The 18,545-nt window shown below is 37.9% G+C and overlaps 1 protein-coding gene across 1 annotated transcript in view; it reads right to left on the reverse strand.

Moving 5' to 3' along the window:
- Positions 1–11,777: 11,777 nt before the first annotated feature.
- LOC121381506 overlaps positions 11,778–18,545 on the reverse strand; it is a 32,975-nt gene continuing 26,207 nt past the window's right edge. Inside the window, exons 9-11 of the mRNA XM_041510828.1 lie at positions 16,549–16,716; positions 14,433–14,596; positions 11,778–12,869 (exon numbers count right to left, since the gene is read on the reverse strand). Coding sequence (XP_041366762.1) covers positions 12,344–12,869; positions 14,433–14,596; positions 16,549–16,716 — 858 coding nt within the window. The 3' untranslated portion in view covers positions 11,778–12,343. The remainder of the gene's footprint in view (positions 12,870–14,432; positions 14,597–16,548; positions 16,717–18,545) is intronic.

The raw sequence follows: 18,545 nt of genomic DNA on the forward strand, positions 1-18,545 counted from the left end.
TATTATAGTATAATACAGTTAGAAGTACACATATTTTCTTATTACTATTATAGTATAATACAGTTAGAAGTACACATATTTTATTATTACTATTATAGTATAATACAGTTAACAGTAGAAGTACACATATTTTCTTATTACTATTATAGTATAATACAGTTAGAAGTACACATATTTTCTTATTACTATTATAGTATAATACAGTTAGAAGTACACATATTTTCTTATTACTATTATAGTATAATACAGTTAGAAGTACACATATTTTATTATTACTATTATAATACAGTTAGAAGTACACATATTTTATTATTACTATTATAGTATAATACAGTTAGAAGTACACATATTTTATTATTACTATTATAGTATAATACAGTTAGAAGTACACATATTTTATTATTACTATTATAGTATAATACAGTTAGAAGTACACATATTTTATTATTACTATTATAGTATAATACAGTTAGAAGTACACATATTTTATTATTACTATTATAGTATAATACAGTTAGAAGTACACATATTTTATTATTACTATTATAGTACAGTTAGAAGTACACATATTTTATTATTACTATTATAGTATAATACAGTTAGAAGTACACATATTTTATTATTACTATTATAGTATAATACAGTTAGAAGTACACATATTTTATTATTACTATTATAGTATAATACAGTTAGAAGTACACATATTTTATTATTACTATTATAGTACAGTTAGAAGTACACATATTTTATTATTACTATTATAGTATAATACAGTTAGAAGTACACATATTTTATTATTACTATTATAGTATAATACAGTTAGAAGTACACATATTTTATTATTACTATTATAGCACAGTTAGAAGTACACATATTTTATTATTACTATTATAGTATAATACAGTTAGAAGTACACATATTTTATTATTACTATTATAATACAGTTAGAAGTTCACATATTTTATTTTATTTTGCACTTAAAATGCCCCATGTTCCATAATGATATAATTGTCTGTGTGAATAGACGCCGAACATGTGTAACGTTAACGTACGTACCGGTATAGCTGTTAGTCGCAGACGTAAACTTACGATGTGTTGTGAAACTGGCTCCCGGCCTTTCTATCCAGGGTAGAGTTTAATGATTAGTTGATACATGGAAGAGAAGTTGGCACTGTAACCGTACACTGGGCAGTTAAAACAAGGTTGGAACTGGTACGGGGATGCAAACCCATATGGCTAAATCCCCATAAGGCTATTTTTTAAATCTTCATAAATTATATATTTAAATGTTGTTTTGCATTTACAATATGAATACCTGGAGGGTGTAAATCTAATGAGAAATTGTTCTTCCATGATTTCATCTTTCAAAACTATTCCATTAACAGATTTCTAAACATGCGAAAGCGAGCCCAAATTCACCCCTTATCCATGAGATTATAGTAAAGTGATGTCCCCTGCCTCCACCCCCGCTTCCGACGCATATGACATATATGCAGACCTCACCAGTTTCTTTAACAAGAGAAGAATAAAAAATATGATTTGTTTTGTTAAACGACACCACAAGAGCACATTTATTAATTAATCACTGACTATTTGATGTCAAACATATTTTGTAATTGTAACACTTAGTCTTGGGGAAACCCGCCGCATGTTTTCATTAACAGCATGGGATCTTTTATGTGCACTTTCCCACAGACACGATAGCACATTCCACAGGCTTTGAAATACCAGTATTGGGGCACTGGTTGGGACGGAAGAAAATCCAGTTAGAGAATTGTTCCACCGATGGAATTCGATCCTTGGACCCAAACACCTCAGGCAAGCGCTCTACCGACTGAGCCAGATCTGGTCCTCAGACCGGAAGTGCTCCTAATGTCGAGACGCCGGTGGTTGACTGCATACGAGCGAGAAAGCGGATGTCGGCTGCATTACGTCCACTTATTCCATCTCTACAGATGGATTCTGCTGGACCTGCACTCTGTCTTCATTTGTGGCCGACAGTTCGCTTGCTTCTGTTGCGACGGATCAATCCCGATGGTTGACGCTTTGATAAATTCTCGTTAGACCACCCATTAACCTTATTCTGTCAAAGAGACGTTTTAATTAGTCCTCCAGGAATGCCTAAAAAAGGGCCTCAATTTGTGAGCCAGCTAGTTGGGAAGTATAACATGTGTCACCATTGGTGAAACTGTGCTTTTGGGTATTGAGTTAATTAAAATGTAATATTTATGATGACAGATTCTAAATGTGGTGCCAAAACGACGGTGGTAATTTTCCAAAACTTTAACATCAAACCGCAAGGGATGCACCACACAAGGCTCATGTATTCAAATTCGCTGATACAGTCTGTTGATAGTGAGAGTGGCTCTGACAGTCGTTAGAAAATATATGATGATGGTAGTAGTATCTCTGGATATCCATGCTTGGAATATATTAAAACTCACGGACGTAGTTATTTTTTGTCGGGTTCGGAGCAGTGTTGAAGAATTAAATTTTAATATTTCATCTCCGAATACATTTTTTATATTTAGATTGCCTAAAATATCAATTTATGATAATAATGTAGAACCAGAAAAAATACTTAATGAACAAATGGGAAAAATTACAGTTTGGGAATTTATAAAGTACCTTATACCTTTCCCTCGCCAATTCTAAACCTCGATTGTTCGAGTCCTGCTTGGAAATTATGGGGGTATAATTAGTACCACTCGATGGAATGAGGCATACCGTTATACCATCGAGTGGAGTGCCTCGTTAAGTAAAACATTTCCTTCGTTCCATCGAGTGGTACTAGTTAAACACCCATATCTCCAACCAGGACCCGAACCCCTATGGCCTAAACGTGGTTAGGTAAGTATAGTTAGACTTGACCTTTGATCAGCTTCTCAACAAAGATTTTTTTGTGATCTGAATTTGAATAAAATTGCTGGCTTTATTTCCAGCAAGGTGGATTATGAAGATCAAAAACTTCTCAGCATACATATCACCTCAACAGTATCATTAGTTTAATCTTCTCTGGTGTGATTATTTATGTTTTTGATAATGTGGGTTAATAGTGAAAAGAGATTATGACAAATTAGAATTATTGTTGTTTGTTTACAATTATCGATGAAACAGTTTCAAGGAATATGCATAGTGGCCCAGTGGACTATCTTACATTCCAGCCGCCAGTGCACCACAACTGGTATATCAAAGATTGTGGTATGTTCTATCCTGTCTGTGGGAAAGTGCATATAAAAGATCATTTGCTGCATTAGGAAAATTATAACGGGTTTCCTCTGAATTAATAAATGTTTGACACTCAATAGCCGATAATTAAATAAACAGTGTGCTCTAGTGGTGTTGTTAAACGTTTAGGTATTATGTATGATACTTAATATTTTTAGGGAGTATACATAATTCCTGAGTGAATCAGACATTACATATATTATCTGAACTTTTCACGGATTATAATATATATGAAGAGTCCATCCTGTAATATCCAAACAGATAGTCAGTATTATAACTGTCATGTATGTCAAGGTCACAATGACATACTAAATTAAAAACCTATAATTATGTTAGGTCAGTATAAGTTGTTGGTAAATTATTCTTTCTTAGGTATAAATATTCCACGATTGCAGAGTCCTAAACTTTAAAATTCCAAAATATCAGCTTACCAAAGAATGTGACATCACTGGTTATTCCAGTGGACCCTCCATAATTATAATCTCTTATTATATGTATTCACAGTAATTCTTTTAATAGAATAATCAACGGCCTAAAACCCTGAATCATTTGGTTTCAGACCACACAGATGTTCATGTTTCTGATCGCCAAGACAATGGTGAACAGCATCTAAAAGACTGAAATACCATTTTCTACAGTAGTAGTGTTTTCTAAATGTTCGAAAAACAAATGTAAAATAGGTTTCACTTGTTTATTTTCTCGTAAACATTCGTAATAATATATTCGTTCGTTGGGCCCAGTGGACTGTCTCACATTCCAGCCAGTGCACCACGACCGGTATTTCAAAAGTTGTGGTATGTGCTATCCTGTCTGTGGGAAAGTGCATATAAAATATCATTTGCTGCATTAGGAAAATTATAACGAGTTTCCTCTGATGACTACGTGTCAGAATTACCAAATGTTTGACATTCAATAGCCGATAATTAATTAATCAGTGTGCTCTAGTGGTATTGTTAAACAAAACACACACGTTCATCCTGAAAACTCCGAATGCTTAGATATTCAAAATACACCACAGACTGCACCTTTAAACATCGTCTCAAACCCGCTTATCAGGAAATTATTGACCATATTTTTCTTCATTACGTTTGCGTGTTGTACAATAGCGGCTTCGTGCGGCCATTTCTCACCAGGTTATTAGCGGTAGTTGACGCTTAAATTTGCTGTCTCGAGACTCACACAATATTCGAAGGTTATCTAACGCCGGTCTATTAGAACGGCCCGGACACATTTTAACTCGCTTCACCACGCTAGCCACTTGTATAATAAATGACTTTTCACAAAGGCCCAAGAGAACTTAGGGCAAAGAATTCTGTCTTTTGGAAACCCGAGTTGCAAATTGAAGCAAGCGCCAAAGCTTCCGCCACAAACGTGTTATCTAACTGCCAGATAGATAAAATGAATTATTTAAAGTGGAAATTCCCGGAAGAAATGTAATTTTCTCAAATGGAATTAGACCAAGTTTACGACATTGTCCTTCATACGTTTGTCATAAATAATGAAATTAAGATAAAGTAATGTCACCTTAGCAGGATCCTTCCTGTTGTTCCATTGAAAAGGAAGATTTGTGATTTCGATTTCTTCCGCTCATTTTTTCCTACAAATAGGAATAGCTAAGAAAGTGAAACTGATAAAGGTTTAGCTATAAAGGTTTGCCTTAATTCATGCAACAAGTGGAATGTAATGTACACTGCCACCAACACGCACAGCAACGCACAAACATGCAGGCACGCACTCACGCACGGTCTTCTACATTCAGACCACCATCAATATGATCTTCTAAACGACCACAACATACACCATTACCTATACCACCACCAACACGATTATCTACACCACCACCACGATCGTCTACACCACCACCACAACAATCATCTCCACCACCACCACGATCGTCTACACCGCCACCACCACAATCATCTACACCACCACAATCATCTACACAACCACCAACACAATCTACACCACTACCAAAACGATCATCTACACCACCACCACGATCGTCCACATCACCACCAACACAATCATCTATACCACCACCAACACCAATCATCTACACCACCAACACAATCATCTACACCACCAACACAATCATCTACACCAACACAATCGTCTACACCACCAACACAATCATCTACACCAACACAATTATCTACATCACCAACAACAATCGTCTACACCACCACCATCACAATCATCTACAACACCACCAACATAATCATCTACAACACCAACAACACAATCATCTACACCACCACCATGATCGTCTACTCCACCACCAACACAATCATCTACGCCACCAACAACACAATCATCTACACCACCACGATCGTATACATCACCACCACAATCATCTACACCACAACAACAACACAATCATCTACACCACCACCACGATCGTCTACTCCTCCACCACCACAATCGTCTACACCACCACCAACACAATCGTCTACACCACCACAATCATCTACACCACCACCAACACAATCGTCTACACCACCAACACAATCATCTACACCACCAACACAATCGTCTACACCACCACAATCATCTACAACAACACCAACACAAGCATCTACAAAAACACCAACACAATCATCTACATCACCACCAATACAATCATCTACACCACCACCAACACAATCGTCTCCACCACCAACACAATCATCTACACCAACACAATTATCTACATCACCACCAACCCAATCGTCTACACCACCACCACCACCACAATCATCTACAACACCACCAACACAATCATCTACAACACCACCAACACAATCATCTACAAAAACACCAACACAATCATCTACACCACCAATACAATCATCTACACCACCACCAACATTTCACTGTTTTATGTCTACATATTCAACACACCAAGTTTACCCAGATTGTTTGCGGTCAGCAAAATAAAAGAGTAGGCAAAAATAATGTTGGCTTTTTGGTGTCGAAAAGTTATCAGTACCCTATCGATTTTCAACAAAAAGGTCCAACTATGCGTCGCCGTATTGAACTATCACTGGAAGATAAACATAAAATCATCAAAAGTTTTGAACGTATTTATTAAGCAATCGTTTAAGAGAAAGGTTCTTTATTGGAACACTATATGTTTGATAAATCTTCAAGAAATGATACATAATATATAAGGCCGAGTACTAATAGAATGCTAGCGGAAACAAACGACAGAGTGGATTAAAAGCTTTTGCGTCGATGGAAACCCCTGAAAACCAGACACTTCTGAATTACTTCGTGTGTGTGTGTGTGGGTGCGTGCGTGCGTGTGCGTGTGTGCGTGCGTGCGTACATGAGTGTGCATGCGTGCTGCGTGTGTGTATGTGTGCGTGTGTGCGTGCGTGTTGTGTGTGTGTGTGCGTGCGTGTGATGCGTGTGTGTGTGTGGTGCGCGCGTGTGTGTGTGTGTGTGTGTGGTGCGTGCGTGCGTGTGTGTGTGTGTGTGTGTGGTGCGTGTGTGTGTGTTTGGGTGCGTGCGAGCGTGTGTGTGTGTGCGTGCGATCGTGTGTATGGGTGCGTGCGAGCGTGTGTGTGGGGGGTGCGTGTGTGTGGGTGCGTGCGAGCGTGTGCGTGTGTGTGTAAAATTCCTGCCGGACATTCCAGCAAGCTATTAATTCTGCCGGCCCGAATCAGGTACGGCTCTGGTTACTCCTTGTATAGAGGAAATGTTTACACTATGATGAATCTCTTCGTTCCTAGTTTGAGGATTCGTTCAAATACATTTTGAAGACAGTTACAAATTATTTATTTTCTGTGGACATGAACGTAACTAGAAAAGAGCCCAGGGAAAGAGGCAAGAAAAAGCTATATATTGTAATGCCTTGATTGTTTTCGCCCCCGTAGTGCAGCAAATCCTCAAATTCGGGCAAACATTATAGAGATATTCGAGTAAAATGTGCTAACTTGATACCTTTTTACCATGTATTTCCGTCATTCTACCCACAATATTAGTTGTAATCCATGTTAAAATGTGTAGTGATTCGTTTGCAACCCTATATAGCTATTTGGTAGCAATGTTAATATGAATAAATGTTGTCATCCAGATTCGCGTATTTTTGTTTAAATTGGGCAAAAACGAACCCCCCTCCCCCGCTACAAAAATGGGAGCCCGTACGTCTAGGTCGGTACGTTTCTGGGCCCAATTTCACAAAACATCGTAAGTTACGACATCGACACGTGTTTGGCATCTATTTCACAAAGTAAATGACATCATGACAAAAGATGACGCATTTTAAGAACAACAAAAAATTAAATATATGTATTCAATCTATATTTGTTGTACTGTTAATAGTAATAAGAACTGTGGCATAGTCGTATGTTTACGTTTCCGTTCGGCACTAGCCTTACGAATTTATGTCAAATAGGGCCCTGTTATCTGGAGGCTATTAAAATGTCAGTGACTCGTGGAACGTACAGTTTGATCATAGAGGAGAGTGTGTAACTCCTACTCGCGTGGGCGGGACGTAGCCCAGTGGTAAAGCGCTCGCTTGATGCGCGGTCGGTTTGGGATCGATCCCCGTCGGTGGGCCCATTGGGCTATTTCTCGTTCTAGCCAGTGCACCACGACTGGTATATCAAAGGCCGTGGTATGTGCTATCCTGTCTTTGGGATGGTGCATATAAAAGATCCCTTGCTGCTAATCGGAAAGAGTAGCCCATGAAGTGGCGACAGCGGGTTTCCTCTCAATATATGTGTGGTCCTTAACCATATGTCTGACGCCATATAACTGTAAATAAAATGTGATGAGTGTGTCGTTAAACAAATCATTTTCTTCCTTCCTACTCGCGACTAACAACAAATGAAAAGACTCGCGGTTCAGATACAGTTATAAAAGTCTGTTTTGTTTAACGACATCACTAGAGCACATTGATTTATTAATCATCGGCTATATGTCAAACATATAATATGGTAATTTTGACAGTCATAGAGAGGAAACCCGCTACATCTTTTCCATTATTAGCAAGGGATCTTTTATATGCACCATCCCACAGACAGGATAGCACATACCACGGCCTTTGATATACCAGTCGTATTGCGCTGCTGGAACGAGAAGTAGCCCAATGGGCTCACCGACGGGAATCGATCTTAGACCGTCCGCGCATCAGGCGTGCGCTTTACCACCGGGCTACGTCCCGCCCTTAGTTCAGATACGGAGACTGCTGTTGATACGACAGTGTGAACAGCCTCCTGTGTAATACATTTAGAACATCTAGAAGTCACATCAGTTTATTGTCAGAGCACGTTTAAATAGTGTTGTATCTTCTTGAGACGTTGTCGTATTTGCTCGAGGCATATAGGAGATTAAATACCAATTTGAAAAGCCGTTGTGGACATATATTCTATTATCGATAATTGAGAGATGATCTAAAAATAATCAGAGGACAGTTGAGCAGCATTTAGATCTAGCAACTACCACATAATAAAATGAAAAACTGACAGGGTCGTACTTAGCGGCAGAGCAATACAATTAGAAAACTGTTTGTTTGTTTTTTACCGTATCATTTTGTGGATTTTGTTTTTACTGTATTCTTTATAACCATGAAATATATAGATCTACAGAAGCCATAAAAGTATCATTCGGTTATTCTAGACATTATTCTAAACAAAATAACTAACACTTGAACACTATTTAAATTTTTATATGTTTTTATTTCCCGCACCCCAACCGCCAATATTGGCTTAAGATTGGTCACGACTTGATTGTTAATTTGTATATGATGTCCGGGATAAAGAGAAATCCCTGGCCCCGTCTCTCTTCCACAGCTTCACAGGATGTGACACTCCTGTTTCTTTGGAAAATGTAAAACAGTCGGGAGAAGGGGGAGCGGGCCAAGGCCAGTAACCTGGAACATGTTGAAAGAGCAAGGGCGGTGTTATATAACCAGAACGGGGAGACAATGGAAACCATTCCACCCACTCACGATGCCCATTTTACAACCTACCAAGCTAGAATCTATAGTGCAATACGAAAGGCCGTCTTAACATGTTCCGATCGTTCTGGTCGCTTCTCCTCTTTTGATGTGCACTGCAGACTGCCTTCTTTGTACTTACCTGATGTCGTACTTCGCAAGTATCTTTTTGCACCTAGGTTCAGTCGACTACATCGTGCTAAATATTGCGTACAAAGATGAATTTCACAAATACAATCACAAAGGACACTGGTATCTTTGCTAATAATCGTTGCAGATGTTTTTCCTCAATGTGTTGTCTCCATGTTTCCAGTGGCTAAGAACTGGACTGTCGAATGTCATCCGAATCGGTGCAACAGGTTCAAAACCTGCCAATTGACAGTGTTTTAAATACTATATTTACTGGATCGATGTTTCTGCTGGTGGACTATTAGTCGCAATTTAAATATTTCTGAATATAAATACTAAATTGTTACATTAGTTACGAAATGAGTGTTTGGCAGTACATATTCTTAACTACCGGTTAAGGTGTTTCTATTTTCGTAGAAGCCAGTTTGGCCTGTCAAATGTCATGCGAATCAGTGCAGTAGATTCGAGGCGTTAAACCGAGGTGAACAGTCAGCTTCCTGACAATTTTGGAGGGGATCAGTTATGGTCTAGGGTGGAATGACCATGACTGCTGAAACCCAATTTCACATTATCAAAGAGAGGTGTACAGGCCAATACCATCTCACCCATAGCCGTGCCCTTTGCGCGTCACACTGGCCGAAATTCCGTTTATCAAGACCACAACGGTCGTGCTCATCGTAATAGACAAGTGACGGCATTCGTGTAACAGCAAAACATCAACACTTCTAAGCCCCGACCTTTCACCCATCGAACACTTCTGGGACATCATAGGGCGACGCCTCAAACAACGTGAACGTCAGCCGAGCTCTCTGTCCGAGTCGGGGACTGCGATCCAAATTCAGATTGGACGCTTAATAAGGAAGCGAATAATTAGGCCCTGGACCAGACGTTGGATCTGACGTTGTGGGATCGCTCGCCATTCTTGTTGCAATGCTGCTGACAATTCTGCTAAATTTTGGACTGGAGGATCTCTCTGACGTACTCTTCGACCCAGAATGTCCGACAAGTTCTCAATCTGATTGAGGTCGGAGCTTCGTGCCGGCCAAGGAATGGGAGTGATTGCATTTCGCTGTAGGAAATCCATTACTGCACACGTTCGATGGGGTCTAGCATTGTCATCCATAAACAGTGGTCTCGTGGCCAAAGCATAGTTGTCAAAGTGAGGGACGACAACGGTTTCCAGGATAGGATGTCCCTCTGATATCTTGGCCTATTAAGATTGCCTTCAACAGTGAACAGATCCAACTTGCAATCAATCAAAACGCATCCCCACACCATCACAGAATCACCGCTAAATGGAATGGTTTCCTGGATGTTGTTGGCGGCATAGGCGGTATTTGATTGCCTCCAGACACGAGTTCTTCCATTAGTCATGTGCAGAAGAAAGCGGCTTTCATCGGACCAATGAATCTTTCACCAGGATGCAAGATTCCATCTATGGCGTACCTGACACCATGCTAAACGTGCTGCTCAGAAGGGGGCGTTTGATAGGACTCCAGGCTCGGCACCCAGCGGTCTTCAGCCGATTCCTTACGGTCCTCGTTGATATGGCCCTGTTGGGAATCCAGTTATCTCTCAAGGTCTTGCTGCTAGATAAAGGGAAACGTCAAAAAAGTTTTAACAAAGCCCTGTTTTCTTGTGGAGATGTTGTCCTGGACGGTTCATGTCCTTGGCGTCATTGGTTTGTTGGTGTTTTCGTACGAGTCGACTAATAATTACAGTATGATTCCGACCCAACTGACGCCCAATTTCCCTGCATAACAATCCCGCATTATTCATTCCAATAATCTGCCACCTAGTGGCAATGGACAGTTTTCGGCGAACCATTAGACGCTTATTAAGCACAAAAGGAAAATTATTTTCCAAAAACAAGCATAAAATTTAATTGAATAAAAACGTGGTTTTCCCACGTGTGAGGGTAGTTTTCTGCACGTACTATTTGTCGGGTTCTTGACTGGCATGGACAACAAAACGACAGTATGGAGCGTATAAAGGGACATTAATATTTCCTGGCTACCACCCATAATAATAATTTGGTGACAATATAAATTGGGTGGTGCTTAATTAATTTCCAGGTGTATATGTGGTTTGTGAGAAAACTATCTAAACGCGAAACTTTAACGTTAAACTGTCTTACATCGTAGAGTGGGCGGACGTAGCCCTTTGGTAAAGCGCTCGCTTCATGTGCGGTTGGTTTGGGATCGCTCCCCGTCCGTGGGCCCATTGGGCTATTTCTCGTTCCAGCCAGTGCACCATGACTGGTATATCAAAGGCTGTGGTATGTGCTATCCTGTCTGTGGGATGGTTCATATAAAACATTCCTTGCTACTAATGAAAAATGTAGCGGATTTCCTCTCTAAGACGACGTCAAAATAAGCAAATGTTTGACATCCAATAGCCGATGATTAACAAATCAATGTGATCTAGTAGTGTCGTTCAACATAACAACAAAATAATTCGTAAAGGTAAGACAAAAATAATTCACAGTCGCATTATTGGTGTATTACGTTTATTTTACTAATTTCTTGAAATTGCAAAACTATTTTATATAACTTTTAACAAAATGTATATAATCTGCTAGAATAATAAATTGTATTACAAGTTTATATATTGTACATAATGTTTAATATCGATGTGGAAGGCAGTTTCAAATCAGTGTATCTTTAACAAATACACAAATACATTTTATAGATTAAAAAAAAAAAAACATTTAATTAAAAAATAAAAACCTGACCAACAATAGAATCCTGAGCTGTGTAGAGGTTCTGGGCCCCGATCGCAAATTAAGAGATAAAAAAAGAAGAAGAAGCAGAAAGTGTTTTTTGCGACAGAAGCATGCAGTTAGACACACTCAACGACGAGGTACTGCTATCAAGGTATCGGGTTCCTCGGGATGCTGTTTTGCTATTGTTGCTTGTGCTTCCAGCGGATTTGGAATCGACTTTTTAATGAAGAAAAAAAAAAGACCTGTACTGAGCACATGATCCAAACCCGTTCACCACACTCACAGTTCCATTCCGGCAAACTGAATGTCTGATTTTCAAATCCAAAAATCGAAATTAATTTAATCCAGTTTGATCGAGACTGACTTCCTTCTTGTAGTGTCTGGTTCTACTTTGTCTTCATCCTCTTCTGAAATGATGTCGTCGTTGTAGTGTATGTTTGAACATTTCCGTGGCAGCGTCACCGTCGGCTCAGCGACAGACGGTCTCCTCGGAAGACCAACATCGCTGTGTCGGCGCAACACGATGTTTTCCGGAACTGTGCGCTCCACTTCCGGTACCCACTCATTTCGTTCGGGCTCCAACATCGGACGGCCGAATGTCACAGTTCGTGTGTGTGGTTTGTGATCGGTTTTCTCGTTTTCTGTTCGCTTTACCGAATACACTTTTCTTCGCTGTGGCATAAGACGTTCAAGTTGTTGCCATCTTTGTAACCTTTGTTTACCTTCACCATCCTTTAATTTGGACACCAAGTGGGCACTGGCACGAAATCCAGGCGTTTTAATCTCTTTGACCAGGTCCATTCTGTATGCTTTCCACATGGAATAGCTTCTGTAGGAGTGAAGTAATGATGCATCCGAAGGGTACCTGTATGGTTAATGAGTGTACAGTCAGTACATATTATGAAATACACAAAGGCCTAAAGTGAAGCAAACATTTAAAACAGCAAAACGTTAAGTGTTATCAAATATTTGACCGATCAGCATACTGTTTGGACATTATTTGTAAAGCCTCGTTCTGTACATTTATTTTTTAACATGGATACGATTTAAACATTCGTGCTTGACCATTCACTTGATGTAATTGCATAGCAAAGGGCTGCTGGTTGGGGATTTATAGTCCTTCCCAGCAGTGAACTTCGTTTTCTTACTATGGTATGCATTACAATGTATTTATTTCTGAAACAATTGTTTTTTAAATTGCACTCAAAAATAGTGTGTGTTTGGGGGAGGTGTGTGTATGTGTGTGTGTGTGTGTGTGTGTTGTTGTTTTGTTTTTGTTATTTCCAAACACTTTTACTCTTCATTTTCTGTCAAATGAAACTGAAATTATTTACAAAAAAAATAATGTTCATGGAGGCTGGCTTCCTTCTTTACGTGTGTGTATTGTTATTATAACTAGTTTATATTTTTGTAGTTTTTTTAATGGGAAAATTTCACCTCAACCAATGTACACTTAAATATTTACTGTATTGTATTGTATTGTATTGTATTGTATTGTATTGTATTGTATTGTATTGTACTGTACTGTATTGTATTGTATTGTGCCAATAAATTGCATTTTGTGTTGTAATACATTTTGCAATAATAGCAATGTAGGTCATAAATGATTTGAACAAAAACAAAACAAAACAAAAAGCAACAACAACTTTTAAAAAACCTCGAACAATATGGCTGAATCTACCAAAGGCATTTATGTTAGCTGCATGTAACTACCATAATTAGTAGCGTGCGTTTTATCATTTATGTCTCGGATGACCCATTGGGTTTTCTCCCGTCTCAGTTAAGCCTACCGCACACGAGAGCTATCAGCTGAGCAAAACGTTACTTGAGACCTTTTGCTCAGCTAATAGCTCTCGTGTGCGGGCAATTGTGCTGAGTTTTTCGTCTCTCGTGATCGTGAGGAAAATATCTATCGTGTTTGATATTTTTGGTCACGCGTGGCAAAAATCTCACCGTGTGCGGGCTACGTGAGCTATCAGCTGAGCTGAATTTACTAACTGACCAATGGAAACACAAACATTGCGTTAGAGTGACGTCATCGCTACAGTTGTAAGCAAAGTAGCTCAGCACTTAGCTCATCGTGTGCGGTGAAATTGTTCAGAGCTATCAGCTGAGCAAAAAGTCTGAAGTAACGTTTTGCTCAGCTGATAGCTCTCGTCTGCGGTAGGCTTAAAGTGTCCCACGACTTGTATATAAAAGGTCGTATATAAAGATCCCTTTTTCTAATGCAATTTTTTTTTAGCTGGTTTCCTTTAACATTCAGCAGCCGAAGAGTAAGTAGTTAATGTGTTTTACGATAAATGTAGGCGTTTAACCATGTCCATACGTCATACACTGGTCGCATTAAGACTTACACGAGTCTAAATTAAAGACGCGACAGTCGCCTTTCATAAGTTCGGCCCTACAGAATAGTATATCGTACACGTACTTTTCGCAGGTGCTAGCAACACCTTTGGCATGTTCCAGAGCTGAGTTCGATGCGAACTCGTAAAACTTCTCCCGGTGTATTTTCAACATCTTGGCGCCCACGCTTACCAGCATCATAGGACTGCCGTCAATTCTCTCTTGTGGACTAGCGATGCAAGACAAATCCTGAACACAACAACAATATGTATTTAACTGAATATAGGAAAATGACCATAAAAACTCATAATGTTTATCTAAGAATAAGCAAAGGTGTAAAATGGCGAATGGATGGGTGGTACAATATATTAGAGTTTAAAATTTCTCTACAATATATTAGAGTTTAAGATTTCTCTACAATATATATTAGAGAGTTTAAGATTTCTCTACAATATATTAGAGAGATTAAGATTTCTGTACAGTATATATTAAAGAGTTTAAGATTTCTCTACAATATATATTAGAGAGTTTAAGATTTCTCTACAATATATTAGAGAGATTAAGATTTCTCTACAGTATATATTAAAGAGTTTAAGATTTCTCTACAATATATATAAAAAAAGTTTAAGATTTCTCTACAATATATATTAGAGAGTTTAAGATTTCTCTACAATATATTAGAGAGATTAAGATTTCTCTCCAGTATATATTAAAGAGTTTAAGATTTCTCTACAATATATATTAGAGAGTTTAAGATTTCTATACAATATATTAGAGAGATTAAGATTTCTCTACAGTATATATTAAAGAGTTTAAGATTTCTCTACAATATATATTAGAGAGTTTAAGATTTGTCTACAATACATATTAGAGAGTTTAAGATTTCTCTACAATATATTAGAGAGTTTAAGATTTCTATACAGTATATTAGAGAATTTAAGATTTCTCTACAATATATTAGATAGTTTAAGATTTCTATACAATACATATTATAGAGTTTAAGATTTCTCTACAATATATATTATAGAGTTTAAGATTTCTATACAATATATTAGAGAGTTTAAGATTTCTCTACAATATATCAGAGAGTTTAAGATTTCTCTACAGTATATCAGAGAGTTTAAGATTTCTCTGCAGTATATTAGAGAGTTTAAGATTTATCTACGTGAGTTCCCGCGTAACGCGCCTCCTACGTGTGAGGTGTATCTAGGTCAGGGAAATCTCTTTGCACGGACATGTGGTTCTCGTTTTTTGTAAGTTGCTACATTTGTTTTCTCATGAGATAGCATGTAGTAAATGTACATGTAATTAACAGCGAAGCGATATACATTAAGTTAATGTGTTGAAGAACATTATAAAACCAAAAAATAATTTCGATCTTCATATATGAGTATTTCTATGAAATCGTTAATTCAAAGCAGACATGATTTTAACCAGTGTAAAGTCGTAAATCTAGCTCGGTTTCAAGCAACAAATATAAAATTGTCCTTTAATCAAATAGTCCAATATGTTCCTGTTAGTACCAAATGAAATGTTCTCGTTCCAGCCAGTGCTCCACAACTGGTGTAACAAAGGCCGTGGTATGTACTATCCTGTCTGTGGGATGGTGCATATAAAGATCCCTTGTTGATAATCGAAAAGAGTGGCCCATGAAGTGGCGACAGCGGGTTTCCTCTCTCAATATCTGCGTGGTCCTTAACCATATGTCTGACGTCATATAACCGTAAATAAAATGTGTTGAGTGCGTCGTTGAATAAAACATTTCCTTCTTCCTTCTTCCAAATGAAATGAACATACACATGTATATTTAAGAATACTGTACTCCTGTTTTGTATGCATTTGTAAAACCACACGTCAACGTGAGAAAATTTCAATTCTCAAACTGTTTTGTTTGGGGTTGTTTGTTTTTTTCGTTACTGTAACTACGTGTACCCAACACGTCCGCGAGCCACTGCCTGTCACATGTTTGACGGACTTTACGCATAGAAAAATCTTAAACTTGTGAATCCACGTGTGCATATGTACTGGTACATGGGAAATATGGATGGTTGAATGTATGGATATACCAGTGGTTGGGTTTGGACGTCTGTTTGTGTTTATATAACTACTTTTTAAACAGTTACCTGTGTGTCTAGATGTTTTTTCCTCCCTAAACCTGCGAAAATAATTATTCATAAAATTTGAATTGAATACAAACTCACAAAGACTTCGTTCTCCATAAGAACTCCGATATGCAGGAAAACGACGTCTGCCCCGTTGTGTGCGAGCCTGCCCTTCATATAGGTGGCCAGGGTCACGGGGCCACTGGCGGCTTCCAGCGCCTTCTTCTTCTCGTTCTCCTCAACCTCCTCGATGAACGCTTTACTGCGCTGAAACAGCAGACGACAATTAGGAAAAAACGCTTCAAAGATGCATGTAAGAATAAATCACTGAAAATTATATTTTTTTTAAAGTCGAAGACACAAGTTTTAGTCACGAAGTTTGGTTAATTTAGAACTTGTAACACATCTGGATCAAATAAATAAAGTTTGTTTTGTTTAACGACACCACTAGAGCACATTGGTTAATTAATCATCGATTGTTGGATCTCAAACATTTGGTATTTCTGACTCGTAGTCGTCAGAGGAAACCCGCTACATTTTTCTAAGGCAGCGAGGGATCTTTTATATGCACTTTCCCACAGACAGTAAAACACATATCACGGCCTTTGGCCAGTTGTGGTGCACTGGGTGGAACGAGAAAAAACCCAATCAGTTGAATGGATCTACCGAGATGATTCGATCCTGCGACGCAAGCACCTCAAGCGAGCACTCAACCGACTGAGCTAGATCCCGCCCCATACATCTGTATCAAGTTACAATAGAGTGAAACAAGAGTACATGGAATTATTATAGACGCAACATAGAACACACACATCATCATTAGATTCGTCAATATTGATAATTCAGAAAAACAATTTTATCACAAGCTATTTGATGTGATTATTGTCACCTGGTAGATTCGGTTATTTCGATAATATGAGGACGGACATCCGCTGTTGTTACATGATTATTAAACAAATATAAACTAGCACTAAGGGATTTTGTTTGAAATGCCCCTTCAAAAAACACCATTCTTTAACCACAGATAGCACGTGCCACAGAGGATTTACATTAAGAAACACATCAGAAAATATCACGTCCTTTATTAATGGGATATTACTTTAAGACTGTTGGATTGCTACATACTTTCGGCTACATATTTAACACGATTTTTCTATGACAATAAACAAAAACCGTATATTTAATTCAATAACGATCACAATACTGTCACAGTGTAACATTTACAAATACATTCAAATGTCATTTATATATTTAGGTTTCATGTATGATTCAATTAATTGTTTGGTGTCACCTGCCAGTTATGCAAGAACTTAGTTTGTAGTTAATTGGGGGCTAGCAATCAAGACAAGACAAGACAAGAATTCTATTCTCATAAACTGCACCAAGTGCAGTATGGAGAAAATATAAACAAAATAAATTACAAAGTGTTTTCTGTAGTGGTAATTGACATAATATTTAAATAATATTAACCCGGAAGACTGACCCTGTCAATGACAATTTGCAAATATTTACATAGTTTACACAAAAGAGGTTTTTTAGTTGTAGAAAATAACTGGTAAAAGGTAATTGCACTTGCTCTATTTGTATAGTAAGTAGGTATATACACATTTCGCTCAGTAGATAAAGACGTACATTTAAAAATACAGTGAAACTCATCACCAACATCAGTGTTGCACAAGTGACATATTCTGTTTTCTCTCTCAATATTAAACCATCTACCGGTTTCAATAGGAAGTCTGACATTACCAGTTCTAAATTTACAAAGAATTCTAGCATTTTTTGTTGAGAGTTTCAACAAATAATTTTCTAATTTAAATTCATGCTTGAACATTCTGTAGTTGATACCTTTTCATGAGTCAAATTTATCACTATTCCATTTTTGTAAGTACTGGTCACATAGTATTCGTTTAACTGCATGTTTTAACCACAAAACATCCACCTGTGTACATGAATATATATTACATAAACCACGTTCATCTAATATACGTTTTATAAAGGATAACCAAGTGCATGGTATAGCATTAACGTTGTGGTTATATGATGCCAACATGTATAATATACCAGACAATTTAGATTTTCTACTATTAACAACATTT

This window comes from Gigantopelta aegis, chromosome 9, assembly GCF_016097555.1.
Source record: "Gigantopelta aegis isolate Gae_Host chromosome 9, Gae_host_genome, whole genome shotgun sequence".
Classification (NCBI taxonomy): domain Eukaryota; kingdom Metazoa; phylum Mollusca; class Gastropoda; order Neomphalida; family Peltospiridae; genus Gigantopelta; species Gigantopelta aegis.